At 41.5% G+C, this 27168-nt stretch overlaps 1 protein-coding gene across 1 annotated transcript in view; it reads left to right on the top strand.

Annotated features, from left to right (window-relative positions):
• The window catches only part of LOC146985344 (NT-3 growth factor receptor-like), a 177749-nt gene extending 153046 nt beyond the window's left edge, over positions 1 to 24703 (top strand). The window contains exons 15-18 of the mRNA XM_085778264.1: positions 2233 to 2405; positions 9874 to 10117; positions 18377 to 18535; positions 21765 to 24703. Of these exons, the coding sequence (XP_085634390.1) occupies positions 2233 to 2405; positions 9874 to 10117; positions 18377 to 18535; positions 21765 to 21950 (762 nt within the window). The 3' untranslated portion in view covers positions 21951 to 24703. The remainder of the gene's footprint in view (positions 1 to 2232; positions 2406 to 9873; positions 10118 to 18376; positions 18536 to 21764) is intronic.
• Positions 24704 to 27168: the final 2465 nt, after the last annotated feature.

The raw sequence follows: 27168 nt of genomic DNA, 5'->3' as shown, positions 1-27168 counted from the left end.
TGGCAGCAGGACATCCAGTAAAGCTATTAACGGTAATCGAAGCGTTTCAGCCCATTATTGTTATTCACTGAAGGAGAATATGCCGTGTGCTGTCCTCTGTCAGATTGCTCTTCCTGCCTTTACCATGAATGATGTTGTGCTTGTCTCAGTCCACTCTCATTCTGACAATCTCCGTGTGTTTGGAGAGAAGGCCGAACTTACTGAAGTGTTACGGAGTTGAATGCAGAGTCACAAGGAAGCGAAGGGATCGGGATAGAGGAGGAGGAACGAATAAACATGTTTGTGTTTACTCTGCATCAGTGCATAGACACATAGGCCTATTGTGTTCAATCCTCCCTCCACTGGTGCTGATCTGCATCCTGCATCATCAGTCTAACACAATTTTCCATTAAAGATGCTTCAGGTATGCTTTTAAAATTGATGCGTAGGTGATGTTTTTCATTAATGGTTGTTTACAAAACTGTCTTGAAGAAATATTGAGACAAGACATGTGGCTCCTCTAGTTTTTTTTTTCTGCTGTGTCAGTGAAACATGCTCCATATTCAGATTCATTTTCTGTCCTGTCAAGATCTGAGAAAATGAAATGCACGATCTACTCTTGTGTTTTTCGGTTCAGTTTCATTTCATTTCAATTTCTTGTCTGTCAGGGTTAGTTTGGTTGGCTCTCTGGTGTTGGGTATCATCTGTTACAGCCAGATGGAAAAGACGATTTAGAGAGGATGATTTGAAGAGGCATGAACATGTAATCAAAGTAAACTACACAAATGAGTGACAAATAATAGGAAAAACAACATAGCAGCAGGTGGTCACATGGTGTTGGGCCACCGCAACATGTCTTCAGAGCAGCTTCACTGCTCCAAGACCCCCCCATCTTCATTAGCATATCCCCCCATGTGGTGTTTTGATGATGGCGGTGGAGAGCGCTGTACCGCGACATTCTCACTCGTAGGCGATCACTCATAACCACTTTGTAATGATCTGCAGACAGTGTAGTACTGTTTTCATACGATCTCACCCACATGTGGAGAATATCTGTAGACCAGACCAGGTTTCTACTCTTCTGAACTCTGTCCCCTGGTCTTCTTAAATATCTCACTTACACACAAAGATCATCGTCTGTCCCATAGATCTAAATGCAAATGCCACTTCAGTTTCTAGTTACTATGGAAACAGCAGATGAGCATCTCTGTGACTGAAGCTCCAACAATGAACCCTCTTTAAAGTCACGGAGAGCTTTTTCTCCTCTTGATACAGAACCAGAACCAGCTGGACCTGATCAGTGTTCCTACATCTGCCACAGAGAGTCAGAGGATGTTATGCAGTTTACTCGTGTGGGAGAATCCACGGTTGTATGCTGATATGTAGATTTTTTTTTTAAATTCCAAAATAAGTAACAATCAAACATGAGTTTTTGATGATGCTTAACCCTCCTGCTGTCCTCCTGGGTCAAGGAAGGAGGGAAGTTAGGAAGGAAGGAAGGAAGGATAAAGGGATATAAGGAAGGAAGGAAGGAAAGACAAAGGGAACAATGGGAGAAAAGAAGGAAGGGAAAAAGGAAGGAAAGATAGATGGAGGGAGAGAACAGATTGGGTCAAAAAAGAAGGAAGAAGTAAGGACGAAGGGAAGGGAGGGAGGAAGGCAAAAAGGATTGTGGAAAGAAGGAAGGGAAAATGGAAGGAAAGAAAGATGGAGAGAGGGAACAGACGGTCAACTGGATCAAAAGAGGAAGGAAGAAGAAGTAAGGATGCAGAGAAGGAAGGAAGGAAAGAAGCAAGGGGAAAATGATTGTGGAAAGAAGGAAGGGAGAAAGGAAGGAAAGAAGGAAGGATGGAGGGAGTGAACTGATCAGGTCAATTTGACCCAGAGGGACAACAGGAGGGTTAAGTTCATTAAGAAATTCACACCTATAAAACTTGATTGTGTGTTATTTATTTGTTCAATTTGCTTTATTCTATCATCTCCTAGTTTACTGTTGCCTCCTCTGTTTCTGTCTGTTCCACACTAACAGTGACTTGCAGTTTTAGTGCTGTAGAATGAATCAGTGTCCTTGTTTTGTTTCTACAGTCACTACAGTGGTGTTTCTAGTGACAGAGGAGGGATGGCTGCTGAAGGATACCACTTTAGGAAAGATACAGGAAGGACGGCCATCACCATGGCTACCAACCTGTACCATAGTCTTAATTGGTTCATGATTGGGTCATGTAATCTCTCTCTCTGCTTCTCCCTCTCCAGACTCTGAAGGACCCCACTCTTGCGGCCAGGAAGGATTTCCAGCGTGAGGCTGAGCTGCTGACCAACCTCCAGCATGATCACATAGTCAAATTCTATGGTGTGTGTGTGGACGGAGACCCTCTCATCATGGTCTTTGAGTACATGAAGCATGGAGACCTCAACAAGTTCCTCAGGTGAGTCCAGCAAACAGACAGCAGGTCATGGTGGAAGAGGAACTGTCTAATACAAACCAGCATTTCCTGTGGGTCCTCACAATGAAACACAGACATACACAACCTGTCCTTCCTCTGTTCTCACAGATTATATTACTGACCACTGACCAGTGTTTCCCAGTTTCCAGTTAAAGGGACAACGAGGAGTTATGGAAAAGCGAAGCATTTTCACACTACATTTATGAGCCTCCGCGGGCACCGTGAAATTCTTTGAGCGGCACAAGATTTTCATTCATCAAGAATTAAAGTCAGAGGTTCAAAGACGATCACATAAACGGCGATTCGGCGGTGTTATTCTCATGACTCGCCACGAAACCGAAAGTAAGGAAACGCTGGTAGGCTCGACCAGCATTTCTGCCACCACTAATAATAACAAAATAACGATAGAGACAAAACGATATAGTTATGGAAAATGGGCCCATTAACAAGTGGGGGTAACGTAGATTCATCCACATTAATATGAGACTTTTCGCGGAATTTTTCGTTCTGCCGACGGAGAAACTCCACGTTGTCCCTTTAAATATAGAAAAATTAATGATATGATGCTGCATCTTTAAATAGGTCTGTACAATGAAGGTGACAGTTGTGACAGTAGTTTGCCGTTTCACAGTGAAAATCTGAACATCCACCATTCGATGCTGCTGCTTCATTAAGACTGTCTACTCAGAAACTTCCAATCTATAAAGCAGTAATTAGCTACTAGAACTAGTCAAATGAGGGTATCATTAAAAATATATGTAGTGTGGCATCAAACTGAGGGCATATTCACACCAGGCTCGTTTGGTCCGCTTGAAACGGACTTTTCCTCTGGTGCGGACCTTTTGGGGAGGTGTGAATACAAACTACCGGACTCTGGTGCGGATCAAACAAGTGGGCCGAGACCACCTCTGCATCTGGGACTCGGTTCACTTGTTTGATCCACACCAGAGTCCCAAACGAACCCTGGTGCGATTCGCGTCCGGTGTGAATGCAAACCGAACCTTTCCCGAACCAAATGCAAAATCCAAGCGCCTTTTTGGATTCAACAGGCTTCCGTTGTTGTCAGAAAATGTGGAAATTATCATAGACACGCTGCCTCCTGGATATCTGGTCAGAGGAAAACATTTATCAGATGCTGGAGAGGACGCACCCGTCGCTGTTAAGGATGCACATTCTTAATATTTTTTTTAACTGATAACAGAAAGTCATTATCCGATTAATAACCGTTAACAGAAATAAATTTGACTAGGCTTAAATGCCGATCGGCAACGCGGCATGCTGAGAGAATGATTATGTTTTTTGTTTGTTTGTTTTTTGCTGTGCCGTCCTTTTTTTCTTCTTTTTTTTCAGCGCACCATCCTTCAGACGCACATGCAGACGTCTGTGTGTTTGTTGTCTGACCATCCTTCACGGGGACAGCTGCATAACGGCCACATAGCCTCCAAGTGATGAATAAGCACAGGACAGGTGCAACTGGAAATACTACCAAATTAAAAAGAGCAGCAAGAAACGCATTCATGACCTCCATTCTGTACTTTTCGTGGAAGATCCCGCTGATCATTTTTATCCAATGATTGAGCGACTGTGGGACACACGTGCTGTTGTTTACAAAGTTGATCCGCTTGTGAAAAAATGCAATGTGAATACAAACCCCACCAAGTAAAAAAAAATGTAGTCCGCACCAAAGCAAGTGAGCTATTGGACTTTCCTGGTGTGAATACGCCCTGAAACTTTCTTCAAGTATTTTGAAGTTGAGTGACTCTGAGGGAGTTTCCCACATAGGCCTACCCATTTCCTGTATCGACTTCTTGACCTGACTTCCTTTGACTTCTGTCGACTGTTTTTCAGACCTGTATTTCAGACTAGTATTTTGAAAAGAAAAAATACCTTTTCTCTCATCAATAAGTGAAGTAGACAGAAACTGTGGAGGTTGACCTGAGCTGCCAGACACGGGTGGCAAAGAGCACTGTGTTAGCTTGTTTTACCACCACCTGACTGTGAAGCCCCTTCTCCCTGCAGTCTCACCTCCACCTTTAAAGGGATAGTTCACCAAAAATTGAAATTTCACTCATTATCTACTCACCCTCATGTGGACTAAGGGCTGGGAGAAGTTTCAGAGTCCTCCGTGGCTTCTCTGAGTTACAGGGGGTCTCGGCGTAGCAGTGCATGTCCATATAACGGTTGCAAATGGATACCAACTGTCTTCGTAACAAAAAGACACACCAAAAAACATCCAAATACCTCCATGCTGCTCGTATGTAATGTCCGTCTTGTATTGAAGCCCCGAAATTCGAAATTGTCCTGAAAAAAATTAAATAAGTCTATATTTCAAGCTTGTTTGTAGCGGAAGCTCCTCTTCCCAGTTCGTCAAATTTGGACGAACCAGGGTCTGTCCTCTTCCCAGTTCGTCCACTTATTTAATTTTTTCGGGAAAATTTCACATTTCGGGGCTTCAACACAAGACGGACATTACATACGAGCAGCATGGAGGTATTTGGATGTTTTTTGGTGTGTCTTTTTGTTACGAAGACAGTTGGTATCCATTTGCAACCGTTACATGGACATGCACTGCTACGCCGAGGCCCCCTGTAACTCAGAGAAGCCACGGATAACTCTGAAAATTTCCGGTGAAATTTCAATTTTCGGTGAACTATCCCTTTAAATCTGAAGCCCATGCTACAGTAACAGGTTGCCGGACTGTTTATGAAAGAATATTCTTAGTGAGCTGCCTGTTATAAATATAAATGACAGACTGGCATCACCGGAGTCGGTGCCTCTTACTGTGAGAGCCTTGTTATGGCCATGTCATGTGCCCTGCAAGAGCATAATGTAGTGATTGATGAATGAGCCTGTCTGAGAGAGTGACAGGCTGACACAGGGAGCCGTTTCACCCAGAGAGCGATGTAACATACAGTCGGCCTTAAATAAAAGTATCACCAGAGCTGGGTCTTGCAGTATCCAGACCTGCTGTAGCCGCGTCACGGTGATTGATGGTCAGGACAAAGAAAACAGACGCAGAAGCACATTTCTGGTATAAATCAGTCTGTGTTTAGAGAAGCGGTGTCACCACCTGTGTTTTGACCTTTTCCAGACTTCCACATACACATAAGAATGATCAAAATAAAAGAGGCTTCCATGTGGCACCACCCTCAAGCCAAAAATGTCAACTTTGTATAAAAGATCTATGGCTGGATTTGAAATGCCATTTCCACAAAGAGGTCCAACACACACCAAAATAGTAGAGGAAGCACTAAATTCCTCCTTATCTCCTTTAAGACACCTGGAAGTGCTGTGAACACCAGACTGGAGCTTTTTAAATAAAATAAATGAATAACAATAAATTATAATTATCATAAGTCACCATTAAAGATGTGCAAGACTGAAACTTTCCTCTTTCTTTCTAACTGTAATAAAGAAATTTCTTTGAGTCCTTGGGTGTTTGACCTGAAGTTACAACAGATGCTGAGACAGTAGAATTTCTGTGAGACATGTGGATGTCCTCGAGGTAAAGGTGGAGGGTGTTGGAGGAGAGAGACGCTCAACACCAGTAGATGTAGTGGTGGAAGCAGTCGTATAGCTGTATTACAATAGATGGATGGTCTGCTCTGGTCCTTCAATCTGTGGTGACACTGCCTCACTGCCTGTGTTTATTAACTTACAGAGGAAGCGCTCCATGCCTCAGACAGGTGTCAGTGGTTATACAGCCTTAAAGGACAATTCCGGGCAAATTCAACTCGGGGTGTATGTTCCTATCATTTTAGGTCTAAAAGAAGGAATCTGAAGATTTTCAGTTTAATTGCTCCTTTTTTGCGGTAGTTGTGTTTGTCCCCGCATCACCACGGCAGCAATGAATGGGAGCGGATGCAAGTTCCGCTGCTTAGGCTGTTTACATCCCTCAGAGCCGCAATTTTTTTCCACAGACAGCGTCAGATGGCTACTCAAACATGCACCGAGAAGTTTATTTACTTCAAGCAAGCCGACATGTTTGTAAAACTAGATCTAATTCAAAGTCTCCCGAGTCTCGTGCGAGACCCAAGTTGCCGTGCGCGGTGTATTCAGGTGCAGTGGGAGCTACCGTTTGTGTCATAAACACAGGAATATCAACTCTTGACTTGCTTGAAGTGTACATTGACAGCGTCAGGTGGCTCCTCAAACATGCGGTGAGAAGTTTTTATTACTTAAGCAAGTCAAGAGTTGATTTTTCTGTGTTTATGACACAAACGATAGCTCCCACTGCATGTGAACACACCGTACACGGCAACAACTTGGGTCTCGCGCGAGACTCCGGGAGACTTTGAATTAGATCTAGTTTTACAAACATGTCGGCTTGCTTGAAGTAAATAAACTTCTGGGTGCATGTTTGAGTCGCCATCTGACGCTGTCTGTGGAAAAAAAATGCGGCTTTGAGGGATGTAAACAGCCTAAGCAGCGGAACTTCAATCCGCTCCCATTCATTGCCGCCGTGGCGATGCGGGGACAGACACAACTACCGCAAAACAGGAGCAATTAAACTGAAAATCTTCAGATTGCTTCTTTTAGACCTAAAATGTTAGGAAAATACACCCACGAGTTGAATTTGCCCGGGATTGTCCTTTAAAATACCAACTCAGTTCTCTCTTCACTTCTCGTCAAAAACTAAAGTCAATTTAAAACATTGAATATTATATTTTATATGATTGCACTGATGCTTGACAACTCAGTGGGGAAAGAAGAAAAAGTGATGACAGTAAGAACATGTTTACTTTTTCAGTATTAAACTGAACCAATTTCTCTGCTTTACTTGCACCAAACTGACTCACTGCAGTAAACCTGAGCAAAGCTCTGGTCTGAAGTCCTGAACTTGTGCAACTCAGGGACTGTTCCCCCTGAAGAATGTATTAGGCTAACTCATGCATTCATGTGGATTCTTAACTGAAAAACAGTACTAACCTTTCTCTGGTGTTTGGGTCATCAGTGAGGCTTTTCGACTTTGTCAGGAACCTCAATTTAAACAAAATAAAACAAAACAAAAATATCCGCAAAATTCTAAAATGTTCTGGTTAAAATTATGACATTTGTGGTGTTCGGGTCAATTTTGACCCGGTTATAATGATAAGAACAATAATGAGAGTTCAAACTGAAATCATAAGTGCAAAACCAACCTTTTCATGGATAAGGAAGTCTAACAATGTAACCAAGAGATGAGAAACAAATGGGATGATAAATAATTGTTTTAGTGTGTTTTACAGCTGATTTAAAGCAGAAGTAAGCAGAATGTTTGCGTTAATATAAGTCTTAAATAGTTATATCTTCCGACAGCAATCACTTATAGTGTTTGGTCTGAAACACGGGTCTGTCAGTCACTCTGCTCTGCTGTAGGTTACATTGAAAACAAGGAGTATACTGACAAAAAAGGCCCAGGGGCCCACACCAAAAATATTAACACCAAGCTTTTCATGGATGAGGAAGTCTAACAATTGTAACCAAGAGAAGAAAAACTAATTGGATGAAAACAAATGTTATTAGTGTATTTTAAAGCTGATTTAAAACATGGGTCAAAACTTACCCGGACACCATAGATGGCAGTAGAAAGCTGACACAGGACGAAGGTTAATAAGTGACCTGCATTAAGTTTGTAAAGTCCAGCCAGTAATCATTATGTCACTGTGATTCAGAGTTAACTCAGCTTCACCAAACGCAAATCATAGTGAATGAACTATTATTCTAGAGATTTGGAAACTGTTGCGTGAGACTGAAGTTGTTCCTGAGATCGTTGCCTCACTCATGCAGCTCCATCTACCTGCTTGCTTCCTGCTCTGGATGAAAGCACAAGCTGAATACCTAAATTGTAAATTGTGGTTGGTAAACTAATGAGCTGCATTATGTCTACTGTGATTAGATGTTATTTTCTCCCAGGATGCTTTGCCCCGCAGAATAGAACATTGGTACTTAGTCCGTCGCCAGGAAGTGAAGTCTGCCAGTGCTGATGTATGACTCTGTGTGTGTGCGTGTTTGTGTGTGTAGGTGTGTGTGTGTGTATGCTTGTATGGGACAGTGTTTCAGTGACTCTCTCTGTGCCTTGGATGCTAATTTCAGCCCAGTAATTGTGTTTCCATTAAAGTGCTGGCATCAATTCATCCAGGACACACTGCTAATTTTGCCAGCACCCAGTGCCCTCCACGCACACACACACACACACACAAACACACGCACACCGGACACAAACACACACACTAGCTTCCACTTCACTGCATCACTTCTTTTCAAACGTGATCAGAGGAACCCAACCAGCACTTCACTTTAATACTTTAGTTTCATTCATGTATGTTTTATAAACATATTTCACTTCAGTAATGGATCTAACTACTTTGTAGAATGTATTGAAGCACCACTGTCTAGCATTAACTATTTTGCTACTTGATGTTTTGATTGTATAAATATAGTATTGACACACTGAGCTCAGGGACCAACAGAGATCTTCTAGGAGGTTCCTGAGGGTCTGCAGGAAAAGGGGAATCATTCATCTACTCTATAATTAGTCCATGAGTAATACAAAGACAGAATGTACGACTGTGTTCATGGTTTTCAAACACTCTCTTGGAAACATATAAAACCAGAAATCTTACCAGATGGGGATCTGTAGTGTAATTTGTGTCAGTTTAGAGTCTGTGACCAAACAGTTTAAAAACCACTGGTCCAGGAAACCTTGACAGTAATTAATACACAGTTTAGACTTAATGGGCTTCAGCATGTAAAACCAGCCGTATGAATCAGAGACTTCAGGCTACATCACACTGACTGCTGCTGGGATTGTTTGATGATCACAGATATTTCCTGGGGGTCTCACTAGGGGTGGGTATTGCCAAGGACCTCACGATACGATACGCATCACGATACTTGGGTCACGATACGATACGATATTGCGATATCCAAATTTTGCGATATATTGCGATATTCTACGATATTCTACATAGTTCACTGAAAAATGTAAAAGGCATTATGCATCTTAAAATCCGAGTTGTATGTACATCAGATGATAGTGATAATTTATGGGACAAACTGAGTCAAAACAATGTAATTCAAATTATCCATGCCATTTTATACAAGTGCAAGTTACAACAACATATTTTCATGTACAACACACTGTCTGAGGTAGCAGTACATTGACACCTCGCGGAGCAGAGGTGCGGAAGTCGTACTGGATTTACGTCTGAAACATGATTTATTATTTGAAAAAATATCGATATTGGGGGGCGTCGAGTGGAGCAGGAGGTTAAGCAGGCGCCCCATGTAGAGGCTACAGTCCTCAATCCCCCCTCTCTCTGTCTCTCTCAACTATACTATCAATAAAGGCATCAAAAGCCCCCCCAAAAAAATCGATATTCAAATATTGAATATCGATATCGTATCGCGATATAAAGTATAGTTTGCCCACCCCTAGGTCTCACTGACTCTGTGACTTCCTCCTCAGAGCCCATGGGCCAGATGCCATGATCCTGGTGGACGGACAACCTCTGCAGACCAATGGGGAGCTGGGTCTGTCCCAGATGCTTCACATAGCCAGTCAGATTGCAGGCGGGATGATCTACTTGGCATCTCAACACTTTGTTCACCGCGACCTGGCGACCAGGAACTGCCTGGTGGGGAACGGTCTTCTGGTGAAAATCGGAGACTTTGGCATGTCGAGAGACATCTACAGCACAGATTATTACAGGGTGAGAGCATTTATTTCTACATTAATTTCTATAGAACATATTATAACTTACATTGTACAGCATGTCTCAGTAACTCAATAAACCCTGTGGCTGACAGAGGAGTGTGTCCTTTTTAGCCCCACTCACCTTTTTCTCACCTTTGTGGCCCCCTTACACAGTTGTTGTTGTTTTTTTTGGACATCAGTCATTTGTAACCTACTACGGTGGCCTGGAGGTGCAAAACAACATTACAAATTCCGAAACACTTTTACAAAGCTTGAGACAAATTTACATTTTAGAAAACATTTTTACATATCATAAAACAAAATTACATTAGGCTACCATAACACTTTTACAAGTCCCGAAACAAATTTACATTTCAGAAAACAAATTAACAAGAAACGAAATACTTTTACCAACACCGAGACAAATTTACAAGTGTTGAAACTCTTTTACAAGTCCCAAAACAAATTTACAAGTAACATCAACCGGAAAAGGAATGTACCAACTACCGGAAGTGATAACGGGAGGAGCCAATACGAGTTGCCGCCATCATTACCGGCCCGGCACCGGCGACGGCAGCGGGCAGCAATGAAGCCGGCAGTAGCATGTGAATTTGCCGCACTCATTACCGGTACGGTGCCGTCCCCGTTGCCGGTCTAATGACCGCGGCGAATTCACATGCATGTGCAAAATCCGCCGTTGCTTAAAGTCCCTTATGTAAATTCACTACGGTGCCGGTGCCGGTATGACGGCGGCAAATTCACTTGGCACCGATCGCTGTCCATCTTGGGTCACCATGAACAACTCGTATTGGCTGCTCTCGTTATCACTTCCGGTAGTTGGTACAGTCCCTTTCCGGTTGATATGTTACTTGTAAATTTGTTTTGGGACTAGTAAAAGTGTTTCAATACTTGTAACTTTGTCATGGTGTTTGTAAAAGTGTTTCCTTTCTTGTTCATTTGTTTTCTGAAATGTAATTTTGTTTTATGATATGTAAAAATGTTTTCTAAAATGTAAATTTGTCTCAAACTTTGTACAAGCGTTTCAGAATTTGTAAAAATGTTTTCTAAAATGTAAATTTGTCTCAAGCTTTGTAAAAGTGTTTTACATGTTGTAATCTTGGTTTGCACCTCCCGGCCACCGTAGCCTACAGAGGATAATCCACATACAGACATTTGGTGGCCACACTGCTAACTACTAACTGCAATGTATTAGTGACTTGTGTCTTGTGAAACACATGTAGTGCTTAGATTAGGAGCTACATTTAAGTTTTACTGTTGATACAGCATTAACATGAAGAGTTCTTTTATTCTCCTGAAATTAGCATGCAAACAATAACCACAGTGGATTCAGCACCTGACCCAGTTTACAGTTTGTAGTCAGCATCTGCATAGTACCTGAGCAATTTTAAAGAAGCCGTTAAAACTGCTTTGCTACTGCTACATTGCTAACGTTCGCATTAACAGCTGTTTACTCGCCAGTCAGTCTTGCCAGTGGTGATTTTCAGGAGACTCTGCATTGTAATCGTCATGGAGGGAAATAATTTGTGTTTGGCAGTAAATGTCAGTGAGTCCACTGAGTCCCATCATCCTAAGTAGCTTCTGTGGACTGTTTTGGTTTTAATGGCTGCTCCGGCGTCTCAGCAGGGCAGCGCAGAGGCCTCACTCACTCGCTTTAATTCTAACACATGTCAGCACCGGCCTGTTCACTGGGTCACTTTCACTCACTTTGTATTTATCTCTGGCTTTGTTTTTCACCACTATAACGCAGCTTCATGTTGTTATGATTAGATGTGTTGTGTATTTAACGTGTCAGGCTCAAAGTGTCAGAGTCTGAGAAACTGACATAGAAAATTACAGACAGCAGACACACATAGTTCTGCCTCTAAGTGTTGGGTGACATCATGAAAGAGATCATGTGAGTTGTGCTCTTCACTACCATTTGTTTAATATTAATTAATAGACTCTAAAACTCAAAGATTCACTGACACTCTTCAGTGGATACAGGACAGGACGTCTCCAACATTTACTCAACTTGTTTCTCTATTAAACTTCAGATCTAGATGTCTGACGACTAAAATCCTTCATCTTGAGCTTCTGTCAGGAAATCAAAATATGGACACATGATCACAGAGCATATGACGTTTTTGACAGGCGTTATCAATGATTAAAGTCACAAAATTCTCTGGTTTGAGAAAGAACAGACAACTGATGTAACAGTGTACACAATATAAAAACCTTCAGGGAACACTTTACTTGACGCCTATCTCTATAACGCATTGTAACCATACTTATAATGAGTTGTAATGCAGTTATAGCACTGTGTAACTATAGTTATAAACACTCATAAATTATCATAATGCTTTATAACAATAATCATAACACACTATAAAACATTTTATCATGACTTATAAGGTCAGGTATTATAATACGTTATAATTGTTAGTAACTTTGAATATAAAAAAAAAGTGATATTTGAACGAATATTAGGGCAGCTCTAAATATTCAAATCTGTAATAAGCATTATTTTTGGTTAATGTGTTTGCCTGAAAACGTAGTTTTCAATCCAAATTTGAGGCTTTTTTCAGCCTGTTGAAGTTGTGAAACACAGCTCATTAGCATTGATCACCTGGGGCTCCTGTACTTATGACGTTATCACGTCGTTAGCGCCTGACGCCTGTTCACACGTCTTCACTGATAAACAATGGCGGAGCAAAAGGTTGCGAGTGCGACCATAGATATACAGTATAGGCTACAAACCACGGAGGGAGAAGTTGAAATATACACAGTGTTTACTCTACATTTATTTAGGAGTGGTGGGCCGTTTTTTTTTTTAATCGTCACAAATACACCACTGCTACATGTCTTCCGTTCATTCATCTCCGCATAGCGCTGTTTCTTATTGGCATTCACACACACAGAGAGAGAGAAGAGCGCATGCATGACAACAGTGAAAGCAAAACTTATACGGTCCGATCGCATAATATATTCGAATATTAATATTAATAAACAAACAAAGTTCGAATATGATTTGTTGGGCAAATGTCAAAGCCCTAATAATGCATTAGTTATAATGTGTTATAATTGGCTTGTGAACGTGTATAACTATCATTATAAACACTCATAAATTATCATAAGGCTTTTTAACAAGAAGCAGTTATAACTCTATTATAATACTTGACCTTATAAGCCATTATAAAATGCTCTATGATGTGTTATGCTTATTGTTATAAAGCCTTATGGTAATTTATGAGTGTTTATAATGATAGTTATACATGTTTATAAGCCAATTATAACACATTATAACTATTTATAATGCATTAGAACACGGCTCTCTTGAATACTCGATTCTGATTGGTCAATCACCAATATTCTGCGGTGTTTATTTCTCGATAGACCACCGCTGAGCGGACCGTTGCTAGGGACTCCATAGCAACGGCCGACTCTGCATGTCCGGTCACGGCCGCTGTTTTGCTGAGCCTCCTCCCGTTCGTGCATTTGAAGCCTTTGATAATCAAACAGTGGATCGATGGATTACCATACACATTACGTGTATTTTGTGTAGTCCTATCTAAGAGATTATGGGGTGCGTTTGTGTCGCGGAGCTACAGAGAGGAGAGGAGCTGTGACACGGTCAGAGGTTCTGATGCAAGTTTACTTTTCAGCCACGATGTGGAAATAACTTAGGAGCCTCCACTCTCCCTGTAACAGGTTACAAGTCGTTTATCTAACATCACTATTAGTCCGAAGCTATTCAATGACGGTAAAAATGAAACATAAAGTAAATATCCTGCATAGTTTCTCTTTTCTGTGCTGCGCTGGTCAGAGCGGCGTCCCGAGCAACGGTCTAATTTTACATGAATAAAATCTCTTTTTATCATTATTTTGTGTTACATTATTGAATGATTTAGTTGTAGGCCGTGTTCTAAGCGGGATAATGTATAGTTGGTCCGAACTATACATTATCCCTTACTTATTGATGTGGGCATTGTTAGCGAGTTACTAACAATTATAACATATTATAATACCTGACCTTATAAGTCACAATAAAATGCTTTATAGTGTGTTATGATTATTGTTATAAAGCATTATGATCATTTATGAGTGTTTATAACTATAGTTATACAGTTCTATAACTGCATTATAACTCATTATAAGTATGGTTATAATGCGTTATAGAGATAGGCATCAAGTAAAGTGTTACCAAACTTCATTACTACTGAAACTGAAAAGCTCTCCCTCTCTCTCTCTCACACACATTCACTCACACACAGCCATTGACATCTGATTATGACTGTTATCAATAATGATAACGGTTAATCTAAAACCCCATGCGGCTGACAGAGGTCTAACATACAGCAGGTCCTCTCTGTTACAGGACGCTGGGGGGTCAGGCAGTGAATCATTATTCCTCTGCTCTCTTCTCCTCTATGACAGCTGTAAAATCAGAAGGCAGCTTGACTAATTCAGTCAAATATGTGGCTCCTAATCATGACTCACATGATGAATGACCTCTAGTGTGTGGCTGACAAATTGTCCTTCGGGCCTCTTCCTCTGCCATCATTACTCTACCTCTGCTGTTTGAACCCATTCTTCCTCTTGTCCTACTTTCCCCCAGAAATGTCTCCATCATGAATTAGTCTTTTTATTCGATATTCAATAAGCACTAATAACTGTAATTTAACTGCCTATGAGAAATCATTACTGTTGGTGACCTGTCTTAGTCTTTTCTCTTTCTAACATGAACTGTCATTCAATTTGTAAGAACTCCGACGAAAGCACTTGAAGATAAAGGCACCCTGATGCTGTACATTTCATTCGTTTGAGTGGTGTGTGCATGTGATTGAGTATATGCTTGCCACAACTTGACATACACCTTAGCTTTCGGCTCCAAAAACGGCCCTCCTCCTACTGTAGCTCATTTTTGGGGGCAGAGTCAGGTTCTGCCAAAATGTAGATGGTGGAGCATTTCAATCGAAACCTGAAAGCTGCTCTCTAGAAACCTGTTGGTGCTGCCACAGAGGCTACATCCATCTTTTTTTTTTTTTTACAGCCTCTCAGCTATGCATTTTTCAATATTTACTGACATTTCACATCTTACCCTAAAAAATGAAATCAACTTTCAAGAAAATATGTGCTAAGTACCATTTGGTGAAATGATTGCTGGTTTTAGCCTCAAAGTGTGATAACACTGCTGTATCTTTACCCTGGTTTACAGTGTCTTCACTGTTTAACCCTCCTGTTGTCCTTCTGGGTCAAATTGACCCAATCTGTTCCCTTCCTCCATCCTTCCTTCTTTCCTTCCTTCCTTTCTCCCTTCCTTCTTTCCACAATCCTTTTTCCCTTCCTTCCTTCGTCTGTCCTTCTGCTTCCTTCCTTGACCTAATCTGTTCCATCCCTCCATTTTTCTTTCCTTCCTTCCTTCCTTACTTTTTGACCCAATTGACCCAATCCGTTCACTCCCTCCATCTATCTTACCTGCCTTTTTCCCGTGCTTCTGCCTTCCTTCCCTCCCTCCTTCCTTCTTTCCTTCCTTCCTTCCTTCTTTCCCTTCGTCCTTCTTTCCCTTCATCCTTCCTGCCTGCCGTCCTTCCTGCCTTTTTTCCCTTCGTCCTTCCTTCGGCGGCAGTGGGTCAGGTGGTAGAGCGGGTCGTCCAATGATCAGAGGGTCGGTGGTTCGAATCCCGCTCTCTCCTTGGGCAAGACACCTTACCCACCTTGCTCCTGATGGGTCGTGGTTAGCGTTACCTTGCATGGCAGCTTCCGCCATCAGTGTGTGATGTACTGTAAAGCGCTTTGGGTATCGTTCAGGTATAGTAAAGCGCTATATAAATACAGACCATTTACCATTTCCTTCCTTCTTTCCCTTTGTCCTTCCTGCATTCCTTGACCCAGGAGGACAACCGGAGGGTTAGTATAGATAGAATGGAGGATGATACCTGTGTGTGTGTGTGTGTGCATTGTTCTGGTTTATACATTTTCACATGCAAATGCAGGCAGCCACAGGTGGATATGAACCTGTCCTGTATCACCTCTCCTGCATAATAAAACTTGTTCCAGCTCCACCTGTTGTTTCCACTGGAGATGTAATCCTGCTTCCATAATTCATGAGTGCAGTGCTATCCCAGTCTCTTTAAGTTTTTACTGCCTGGTTTCTTTTAGTTTAATGAAGGCCCTGCCTCGTACTGACAGTAATACTGAATGGAAAAGTGTGTGTGGGGGGGCAACTAGCAAGTGTACAACTACACCTGACACAAACACCCTTGAACAGGGCCCATGAGGGGACCATTCCCCCAGTGGGATGAGCTTGAGGGAACCTCTGCAGGCTGTAACCCCCCTACTCTTGCGTGCCAAGATAACTGCCTCCACTACCCAGAGCAACAGATGCTGGCAGGAGAGAGCCTTCCCTCTGTGAGACGATGACAACATGTTTACTCCTCATAAACCCCTTAGTTCTGTCCAAATAGGCCCATGAGCCCAAACAGGACAGAATACATTAAGCCACCTACAGTATCACTTTCCCGAGCAAAAGTCAAGGGTTGGAAAGCGAGAAGCTCCAATGTATGGCAGCCATAAGATGACACACTAACTTTGGGCACAAGAAAGGTTATAGGGTGCATCAACCACATCACTTTCCTTTAACCAGTAGAAAAGTGTAAACAGGATGGGTGCAGAGACAAAGCCTGCAATTCACATATCCTTTTTGCTGATGTTAAAGCCAGTGAAAGCCTGAAGCAACTTCAAGTCAGCACAGTCCAAGGGCTCAAAAAGCCTCCAATACAGTGGGCAAAACCCACGAATGGACCAAAGATTTACACACATCCTGCAGACTGCAGGCTCCATTCATGAGCCTATCAAGGAATATTGACCAATTGGTACATCACTAAAACCCACTAGACTAGACTTTAATGGTGGGAAAAGCCTCATCATGACCCAGGGAATCCAGCAGGAAGCATAACACAATTGGATCTAAGCACCGAGGAGACACAACGCCTGCAGTCCAGCTTCACACGTAGCCGTCATACAAACTGTACAAGTGTGTGGATATTAACCTTGTGTTCTGAATAGTCTCTATTATGCCCAAAGGCAGACATTTAAATTATCATCTTGTGATGCACGGCAATCGATAGCCAACCTGGCTGCTGCCTTGCAGGGCGTGTGAGGGCTGAGCCAGGCCACGATGCCCGAGGAAGGAAGGAGGAAGAACGGCATCCCCGTCACCATCCTCAATCTACTTGCTGATGGAATTCAAATTAATAACATCCTCATTTTCTCATTTCTCATAACCATGTCTCAATTCGCAAAGCTGCTTAAACCTCCACCACATCCTCTGAACACCCTAAGTCAGGCTGTTATTTTTTTTTTTCCTTTAGCTTTACTGCAGCATTTTGAGAGATGTATGAAGTGTGTCAGTGGTTTGAGATGAACTGTTTGTCCAGGATGCAGGTTAGTAATGCAGACCGCATAGTGGCTTCAGATTTGACTAATGCTTGGTAGATATTGAAAAAAAAAAAAACTATAAACCACATGTCATACGCATGATGCCCTCCATCCTTTGGAGACCACAGCAGCCAGTGTCCTGATTGAGTCAGAGCAGACATGATGAACTCTGTGGTCGACTCGCCATCATCAGCTCTAATCAGGAGCAGCTGATGATCAATATCCTGATGTATCTGGAGACATCTTGTGCACTAGAGGGAGAATACCCAGATATTACAGTTGTTTCTGTGCAAATCCCCACACTGTGTTACATTGACGTTGTTGATCTCTATGAACCTGGAGGTTAGTTTAAAGGGACAACGAGGAGTTTTGGAAAAGCGAAGCGTTTTCACACTACATTTATGAGCCTCCGCGGGCACCGTGAAATTCTTTGATCGGCGCAAGACAGACTCATGTTTTCATTCATCAAGAAGTCAGAGGTTCAAAGACGATCAGATACCGTCGTAGTTCCGACCATAAACAGCGATTCGGCGGCGTTATTCTCATGACTCGCCGCAAAATCAAAAGTAAGGAAACGCTGGTCGGCTCGCCCAGCATCTCCGCCACCACTAATAATAACAAAATAACGATAGAGACAAAACGATATATTTATCGAAAATGGGCCCATTAACAACGTAGATTCATCCACATTAATATGAGACTTTTTTATTCTCGCGGAATTTTTCGTTCTGCCGCTGGAGAAACTCCTCGTTGTCCCTTTATTAAAATACAGAGTACAGTACTAAATCAATTGTATTCTAAACGTGGCATTGTTATGTTTGCATGTGTGTTTTTTCAGGTGGGAGGTCACACTATGCTGCCTATCCGCTGGATGCCTCCAGAGAGCATCATGTACAGGAAGTTCACCACTGAGAGTGACGTGTGGAGCTTCGGCGTCATTCTGTGGGAGATCTTCACCTACGGCAAACAGCCCTGGTTTCAGCTCGCCAACAATGAGGTACAACATCACATAATGACATGCAGAAGAGTTTCAGTTCGTACTCCACAGGTTGGATTCTGGGTTAAATGTCTTAAGTAGTTGTGGTTCCCGGATTATTTCATTTTGATGGATGTTTTCTATTTTAAGCTCTCTGAGTCTTTTCAGCTCTGGTTCATTAAGGATTAGGGATCAATTATCCCTCAAATTAAAGCTAATAAAACATCTTTCCAGTGGTGTTGATGTTTTGGAACATCACAGTTATTAAAGTCATTAGTATAATCTTGACAAAGTGGCACAACTCCAGTAATTAAGTGGAGTAGAAAGGCTATTTCAGCTGTTCTGACAAGGTTCTGGCTTCTCCCTGCTTGCAACAACCGGCACATTAGGTTAACTCGGCAATTCCAAAGTGCCCATAGGTGTGACTGTGAGCATGTGTGGTTGTTTGTCTCTACAGTACATGTCAGCTCTGTGATAGATTGGTGTGTACTCTGCCCTCGCCCAATGTCAACTGGGATTGGCTCTGGCCCCCAAGCGACCCTAAAGGTGTAATAAGCGGTGCAGCTAATGGATGGATGAACAAAGGCTATTATGTTCACGAGCACCTTTAGGCTCCTAGACCTGCGCGTGAACCTGACTGAGCACTGGCCTTGTCTTCCCATAGGGTGTTTTGGTATTAAGGAGATTCATTACCAGGTCAAATGAGAATTAAATATAAATAAATACTGTGCTCTTAGTTCATTTAGCCTCAGCTCAGCTTTGACACAGTGGACCATAATGTCTTAGGGGTCCAGTGTGTCTAGTAGGGTTAAGTCTGATTAAAGTGTTTTGGATCACATAAAGAGGCCTGTATGCTGGATGTCGATCTGAGTTCTTTGACACTCGGGTCACAAAGCTGCTCTGTACAGCTAAGATACTGAACTAGGCTCAGGTCAATAAAAGGTCGTCCCTGCTTTCATCTCATACACTATACTGTAGTTGTGTCCCTTCCTCTGCTCTCACAGCCACACACTAATCCTTAATACCCTTCACTGCTTAGAACGGATGCTCAGATGTTATTGTGTGTTGTTGTGTGGATGTGCTGCCTCCCTCTGTGGGGAAACAATGAATAAGATGTTACTTTGTTATCCTGAGAGAGAAACAGCTGAAGAAGTGGTATAAATGAAAGTAGCAGATCACAACACAGAGAGAGACATCGCTAAACTATATGAAACTCTGTTCCAATAAATATCAAGAATAAGATTCTGCAGATTAAAGGAAGGATACATTCCTCTGAGAGGTGTCTCTGGGGCTTTTTAAAATCACTTCACACAGGGAAAAACAGAGGAGAATGAAGCCCCGTGAAAAAGAAACACATAACAAGAAAACACATAACAAACAGCAACAAATACAAGTCTCACATTATAAAAAAGATCAAAGCAGTGAGTGATTCCAACTGCAGTTTTCCTGTTTCCTCTGACTCATACTGTAACATAAGGTTATGATGCAAAATATCAGCTAAAGGTTTAATGGGGCAATTGATAGCAAGGATAGTTTTATGAACATGACTGTACCCATACAATAAACTCCTGCAGGAACCTGAAACTTGTGTGAGTGGCAGATTCTAGTTTTCAGCTGTGCTCTTTTTGAATGTTCTGCAAAAGTCAAATTTGTGATGAGACTTGACTTGATCTTTATTAACTGAGTAAACTAATGATTGGGTTTGGGGTTTTTTTGGCTTTCAGCCTTTCCTCTTAGCCTCACTCGAGGCACAACCACATCCTCAGGGAGTCAGACCGTTAAAAACAAGCAAGCATAGGTGTGATGCTATCTCTCTGGCTGCAGCATTTTGCACGAGCTGTAGTCAAGACAAGGTGAACCGGGTAACAACCTAATAGAGGGCACTGCAGCATAGGAAATGAAGGCATTGCATTACAACCAATAGAAGAAGAGTTTGGTGACGTGTCTTAGGTGGAAATAGCAACCATTCACAGTGCTGGTGAATAGGTTTGACTCATGGTGCAAATGAACAGTGGCAGTCTCTTCCGCCTGTGTCACAGTGTCATGTAGCATACTGTATGAATGAATGAAAGAATTTATATTTATTTACATGTCGTGCACCAATTAAGGCGCCCAGCTTATAAGGGCTTACAAGACACATTTCATATTTAGACAACAAACAAAATCATCAGAGCACAGACAAAACAAAACAAAAACAAAAACCACATGGAATTCACATAAATAATTCACTTTTTATAAAAGTAGCTATAGTAAAGACTTTTTTTCTGAAGAACCATTCCAACTTTACCTCATCATCAACCCAAAACAACTCAGGTTTCACATTTTGCATTTTCTGAAACAAAAACTGCCTGGCTTCATCATATAATGGACAATGAAACACAAAATGCAGTTCATCCTCAATTACATTTTGATTACATAATGTGCATAATCTTTCATCCTCAGGTACTGAGTTAAACCGACCTACTTCTATTGCCAGAGGGAGAATCCCCGCCCTCAACTGGGCACATAAAGATCTCTTGGATCTATCCAATGGCAAAGTCACATAGGATTCTGAACAATATACATTTTTCAACTGGCAATAGGTTCTGAGCTTTGGTTTAAACCAGATATCATTAGCCCATTTTTCTTTATACTCAAGAAATAACTTATGCTTCACAAAATTAACATTACAACCAGGGCCGTTGTATAGGGGAGAAAGGTGATGATAATTCTAGGGGCCCAGTGCCCAGTGGGGCCCACAAAAAACCCCAGTAGTCTAATCTTTGCACGACTGAATTATTCTGCATAAGACCCTGACTAGTACCCATAGTAATGCTGCATTAGCATCAAAACAAAGTAGGCTAAATAAAAAATGATAAGACATACGTAAAAAAAAATTTTTTTTAAAAAGTGGAAAAGTCAGGGGTTAGGGGCCCACTTTAGTATTCTTTCAGGGGGGGCAGAATTCCTAGCAATGGCCCTGATTACAACGCAAACCATTAGTAAAAAATATGCTGTTGATCAGCCTCGCTAAAAATAGCTTTCATGTCATGATGCCAAGGATAGTTATGTGTTTTATCCCAGTTAAAGACTTTTTTGGCTATTCTATCCTCTGGCATAGAAGACAAGCGATTCCAAAGCCTAAGCATTTCCCCTTTCTGTTTAATCAAACACGGTTCCCAGCCCATGTCACCCTGGAGAGACTGTACCTTTCTTCAACATCACAATACGCCACACCCCGTTAACTTTGTCTTTGTCTCTGTCTTCCCAGGTGATAGAGTGCATAACTCAGGGCAGGGTGCTGGAGCGTCCCCGGCTGTGTCCCAAGGAGGTCTACGACCTGATGCTGGGCTGCTGGCAGAGGGAGCCGCAGCAGCGACTCAACATCAAGGACATTCAGAAGATGCTGTTCACTCTGATGAAAGCCACACCCGTCTACCTGGACATACTGGGATAGACAAGGAAGGAAAGACAAAGTAGTTTAGGACTGGACCATGACTGGAATAGAAAATAGTTGACTGAATCAGAGAAAAAATGGAGCATTGGAGTCAAAGTCTTACCTGGTCTGTGATGTGTATCATGATTAGGACCGTTACTCTACCTTGCATCCGACTGCCTGACATTTGAAATGACCTAACTGAAGTGGCGTTGTACGTGTCACGATGGTTGGAGTTACATTGCATTAGTTTTAGAGTACAGTCATGAATGGGACCTCATCTACAGGTCTTGGTTTGGGTTTGTGTGGTCAAGTCCGGACGAACTAAACAGGGTTACATGAATAAAGGTCATGTAGTATTGATGGCATGAGACTGGACTGACCTGGATGAACCTGGTCATATGGGTCAGGTGGAGTTTGGTTTAAGTACCGTCATTTTCTAACCTCCATCCTCATTTCAATTCTCAAGATCAGTCCAGCTTTAGTTCTGTTCTAGTTCAGATGAAGCCAGATCAGGTCTGGTGGAAGGTTGGCTCGGCTCGTCTTGTCCAGGATCAGTCTCATCCTGTCAGTTTTTATCTGTGTCCCTCGGTAGGTCAGGTTGCACAAAATCTGATATTAGCGCAATCTCTCCTTCTTGGCCTTACTGTATGTGAATGGTGAACCATCCTAGACTTGCACAGAGGAACCTACAGAAATCTGTGTGCATTTTAAATGGATGTGTGTGTATTTCTTGAAGTCTTCTCCAGGCTGGTCTCCTCACCTGGTCACGGTTAATGTCAATGTCCAGACTGAACCATCTGGTGTTACGGCAGACGAGGAGGAACATCTTCATCAAGTGATGATGAGTCTCGGCTTTGAAAAAAAAAAAGAAACACGTCTGTAGATTAAATCTGTTTGTTTCAGGTGTGATAACGTTACCTGTGACTGATGGACCATAATCTGCACCATTGCTTCTTTGTTAAAACCAAGGCAAAGGGAAATTATTAACCGTTGCCATGACGACTGAATCTAGCAGTAGTTATGTGACTGACCACATATAGTCAGGACAATGACCAGACAGAAGTGAGAGCGCTGACCAGACGGAACTTTTGCTTCTTGGGAAGGACTGTGAAGAGGAATCAAACTCGTCCAGTGTCAACACTCTTCACTCTTCATCTGTGGATCTTCTCTCCAGTCCCGGTCTCATGTCGACCTGCTTGGCTGTTCACTCCCTCAAGAACCGGACCGGGTCTTCCAACCTAGAGCCTGGGAGCATGAGTGACTGTGTACTGCCACAGAGATGGACCTAAGTGCCTCCTACTTCTTTCTAAACACTGGGAACTTTACACAAAAAAAAACAAAAAACATTAGTCTTTCAAAATAAGAGCACTTTTACATTTTGTTTACCTGCTTATGTACACTAGCTGTAAACTCTTCATTTTAATGACAAACAAACCCACGTGCGACACACACAATATAAATTGCAAAAAGAAAATGCTCAACACAAGAAAAATAATTGAAAAAGACATTTTTACTCTTTCTCCGTGGGGATAAGGGATAAAAATGAACAGGAAAAAAAAAATCTCTTTTTGTACTATTTGCAGCTCAATGAGAAACGTAAAACTTATCCAAGGTGAAGTTACATTTTAGTTATTGTTTTGTTTTGTTTTTGTTTTGAAAATAAATATATATACATATTCTATATATTTTTAATTTATTTTTACTTTAAATCACAGAGTGGACCTCTGCCATGCTCCAAAGCCATTGGAATATTTTGCCACTGGGGAGACAATAAACTGATGACAAACATCTGGTCCAGAGGAGCCGATAAAGACATCGTTTATGTTGTTGAGTTTCACGTGGTTTCACTCTGACATCAGGGTCCCGGACACAACGGAGCTCCAGCTTCATGGCAACAGGAAGTCAGAGCGGAGAGGACGGCGACAGAGCCACCAGTCACTGTCACAAACATCCTGTTAAAGAATGTAAATACTGTAAATCTACATCCTGCGATATGTTAACTTATTTCCTTTAATTAAGTGATTATTTTTAGCTTCTTGACGTGTTGTTATACTGTTGCGTGAAAGATAGATCATTTTTTATAATCTTTCTTTCCATTGTGATATACTGTTGTTCTTTGGTCATAAAATGTAATAATATACATTTAAATGATTTCAGTCGATTGTACTTTGAGTTAATCATCCATTGGTGAAGTCAGGATGACGGAGAGAGGAGCTGAAGCAGGAAAAAGCTTCACTCTTAAAGGACAACATTTTATTATTTCACTTTGATGCCATACGTTAGAGTCCAGTCATTTCTTTATATTGTTTTCTTTATATAAGTTTAGCATTAAAAGTGGAAGCAGGGCTACACAGTTAGCGGAGCTCACACATTCACCCTCTCACCTGAGAGCACATGTTTTATTTTCACTATAATTCTCTGTTGATTTCATTTCACTGCACATTGTTCATGTTAACAGAGTTGTCTGGTTCACGGTTGGTTTACGTGAGTGTATCTTATCTTGTTCATTAACAGAAACCAAACTAAAGGCTTCACTCTGTCCATCAGCTTGTGTTCTCAGTGATATATTCAGTCATATATCTGAATGTGGAACTACTAGTTTCTTAAAGGCACCTTTGTGCTAAAACACCTGAACTTCTGAGACCTTGAATTAAAGTTGAAGTGGAAATGTAAAACATATGAGGATTAGACAAATGCAAATACCTGGGCAAGTAAGACGAGTTAATCTGCTAGCAGCTGTGTGCAGCCCGGGGGTTAACTTTACCAGAGGTGCTTGTTAACACGCCTCTGTCCTCTGTATGATACCATCACTACTGTAATTATTAGTGTGTGTGTGTTTTACTTTAACTGTAACCACATGAAATGAGTATATTCCATAACTATGCATATTCATGAAGACAGAGTTTTACCTAGAACAGGAAACTGGTGTGAACTGCAGAAACGTGTGTGCAACATCTCACATCTTCTTGTCACATGACAGAAAAAAGAAACACAGACAATGTGGATGGGTATTATGTGGCTCACACACCGCATCTTTATTTTATATGAACGGCCTCCAGGAAGTGATGTGCTATATGTGTGGTCTGCTGGAAGCTTGGGAGCAGCAGCTTCTTTCTAGCCTCGCTCTGCATATTCACAGGTGCAGCTCTGTCTGTGTCCATGGCTTAGAAAAGTGAATGATGTTTTTGTGGTCCAGAGTCCTGACAACCTTGCTTTATGGCAGGCCATTACTGTGTGTTTCCTAATACTTGTCCAGAGTGAATGTGAAGCAAAAAATCTGCCTTGCATTATACACTAGAAATGAAGTGTTTGAGTCCATATTTATTTGTCTCGCACAGCACTGACAAAGCAAATATTACCTGAAGGCTGGGCCGGCTGTGGGCTCGTATTCTCTGAATGTAGAAGAGCTTGGCTTCAAACATTGTTTTTCTGAGGGCTTCAATCCTTTGTGCAGATTGTTTTGCTTCTGCTATCGTGTAGGAATTAGTAAACTATGCATGCCCATTATTCATCCCTCCTACCATTTCCCAGTGTCTGTAAAGGTCCCACATTCTCCTCCTGTGTTGATCCAATATGGTAAGAGAGATCCTTAAATGGAGCATTTAAGGATCTCTGATTGTTTTGATTTGATTTCTTTTTCTGCATTACATACTCATGCTTCCCAGTAAAACAGCATTTTAAATGTGTGATCAGAAGTTCCAGTTTTGGGAGTTGAATAAAAGTTCAGGTTTAGCCAAATATATAGCTACTTATACATATTAAGAAACCTGATTCATAACAGTAAACAATAAGTTCATGCCCAGATGAACTGAGATTTCTGTTTGACTATTGATTAGCTTAAAATCAACTGTAACCAGACCCACAGTGTTTGACTCAGACAAATCCATGCAGAATTTCAATGAGGAATGTATAAAACATTTTGTTCAGTGACTTCTGACAGGCAGGCGCTGCAATGCACAAAACACCATCTGTATACTTTTGTTTCATTCAGAACATTTAACATTAAAACATCAGTTCATCCTAACATTCACACACAGCTGTTGGGAAGAGGCAAAGTGAATGTTACCAGGATTTTCTCAAATCTGATTCTGTTCATGTTCCACCTCCAAACCACTGGGCTTTGTCAAATGTTAATACCAAACAGACACAAAGTGAACTCAGCACCACAGGTGCAGCCACATCAGTGATGTAGAAACAGAAAAGTCTACAGTGGTTACACAAGATATATTTTCAGAGTTTCTCATTAAAGCTGCAGTAAGCAGGAGAAGCCCTGAAGAACAGAAGAGTCTGTAGAAAACTCAGTCTGACAGACTAAACAGTTCATACTCACTAAAACCTCTTTCCCATGATCCCCTTTGGTATGACAGGAGGCCAGAAACAACCTATTGGAAGCGTTCTCTCAATCCAGGGCCGTTGCTAGGAATTCTGGGCCCCCTTAAAGAATTCTAAAGTGGGCCCCTACCCCTAACTTTTCCATGTTTTTTTTCTTAGACTACGTATGTATTATCTTTTTTTTTATTTTGCCTACTTTGTTTTGATGCTAATGCAGCATTACTATGAGTATTATTCAGGGTCTTATGCAGAATAAATCAGTCATAGATAAGAGGGTCTTATGGGCCCCATGGCGCTGGGCCCCTAGAATTATCATCACCTTTCTCCCCTATACAACGGCCCTGTCTCAATCATGTAGTTTAGTGATATTCAACATGTCATTTATGTCATATTTAAGACCAAGTTCACACTAATAATTTGATAGTGATGTTTCACTTTTGCAAAATCATGCAACTTTTTTCTTTTTTTTTTTTTAAGTCACTAGCATTTTAACCTCAGCCATAATACCCATATCCTTGTTGTGTGCAGACATGATAGCATAAAATGATGATCATTTTAAAAAGCACTGGTGCTTCTACTATTTCCAGCACTACTATTGATATTAGTGGCACTAGAACAAATTCCCTGCAGAGACAAACCTGCAGGAGAGAACGTGTTGATCAGGATCCTGAACCACTGACCACTGTGTTCATAACCATGAGCCAGTTTCACCATGTCTCAGACTCTGTTTGGCTCATAGATGAGTCTGTTAGTCAGATTGTTCCACAGAAATAAAGATGAACCCATTTTAAGCCAAAAACATTATAGGTAGCCTACCTCATCCCCAGGCTGCCTCAGGCCTAAGAACACGTTACTATGGTAACAATCAATGACCAAAACAGGAGAACATGGATAATTATTTGTG

The sequence above is a fragment of the Trachurus japonicus genome, chromosome 6 (assembly GCF_045865225.1).
Source record: "Trachurus japonicus isolate A0001 chromosome 6, Traja_1.0".
NCBI classification, from domain to species: Eukaryota; Metazoa; Chordata; class Actinopteri; order Carangiformes; family Carangidae; genus Trachurus; species Trachurus japonicus.
The sequence above is the reverse complement of the archived record's forward strand: the minus strand, read 5'-3'. Positions and strand labels throughout refer to the sequence as shown.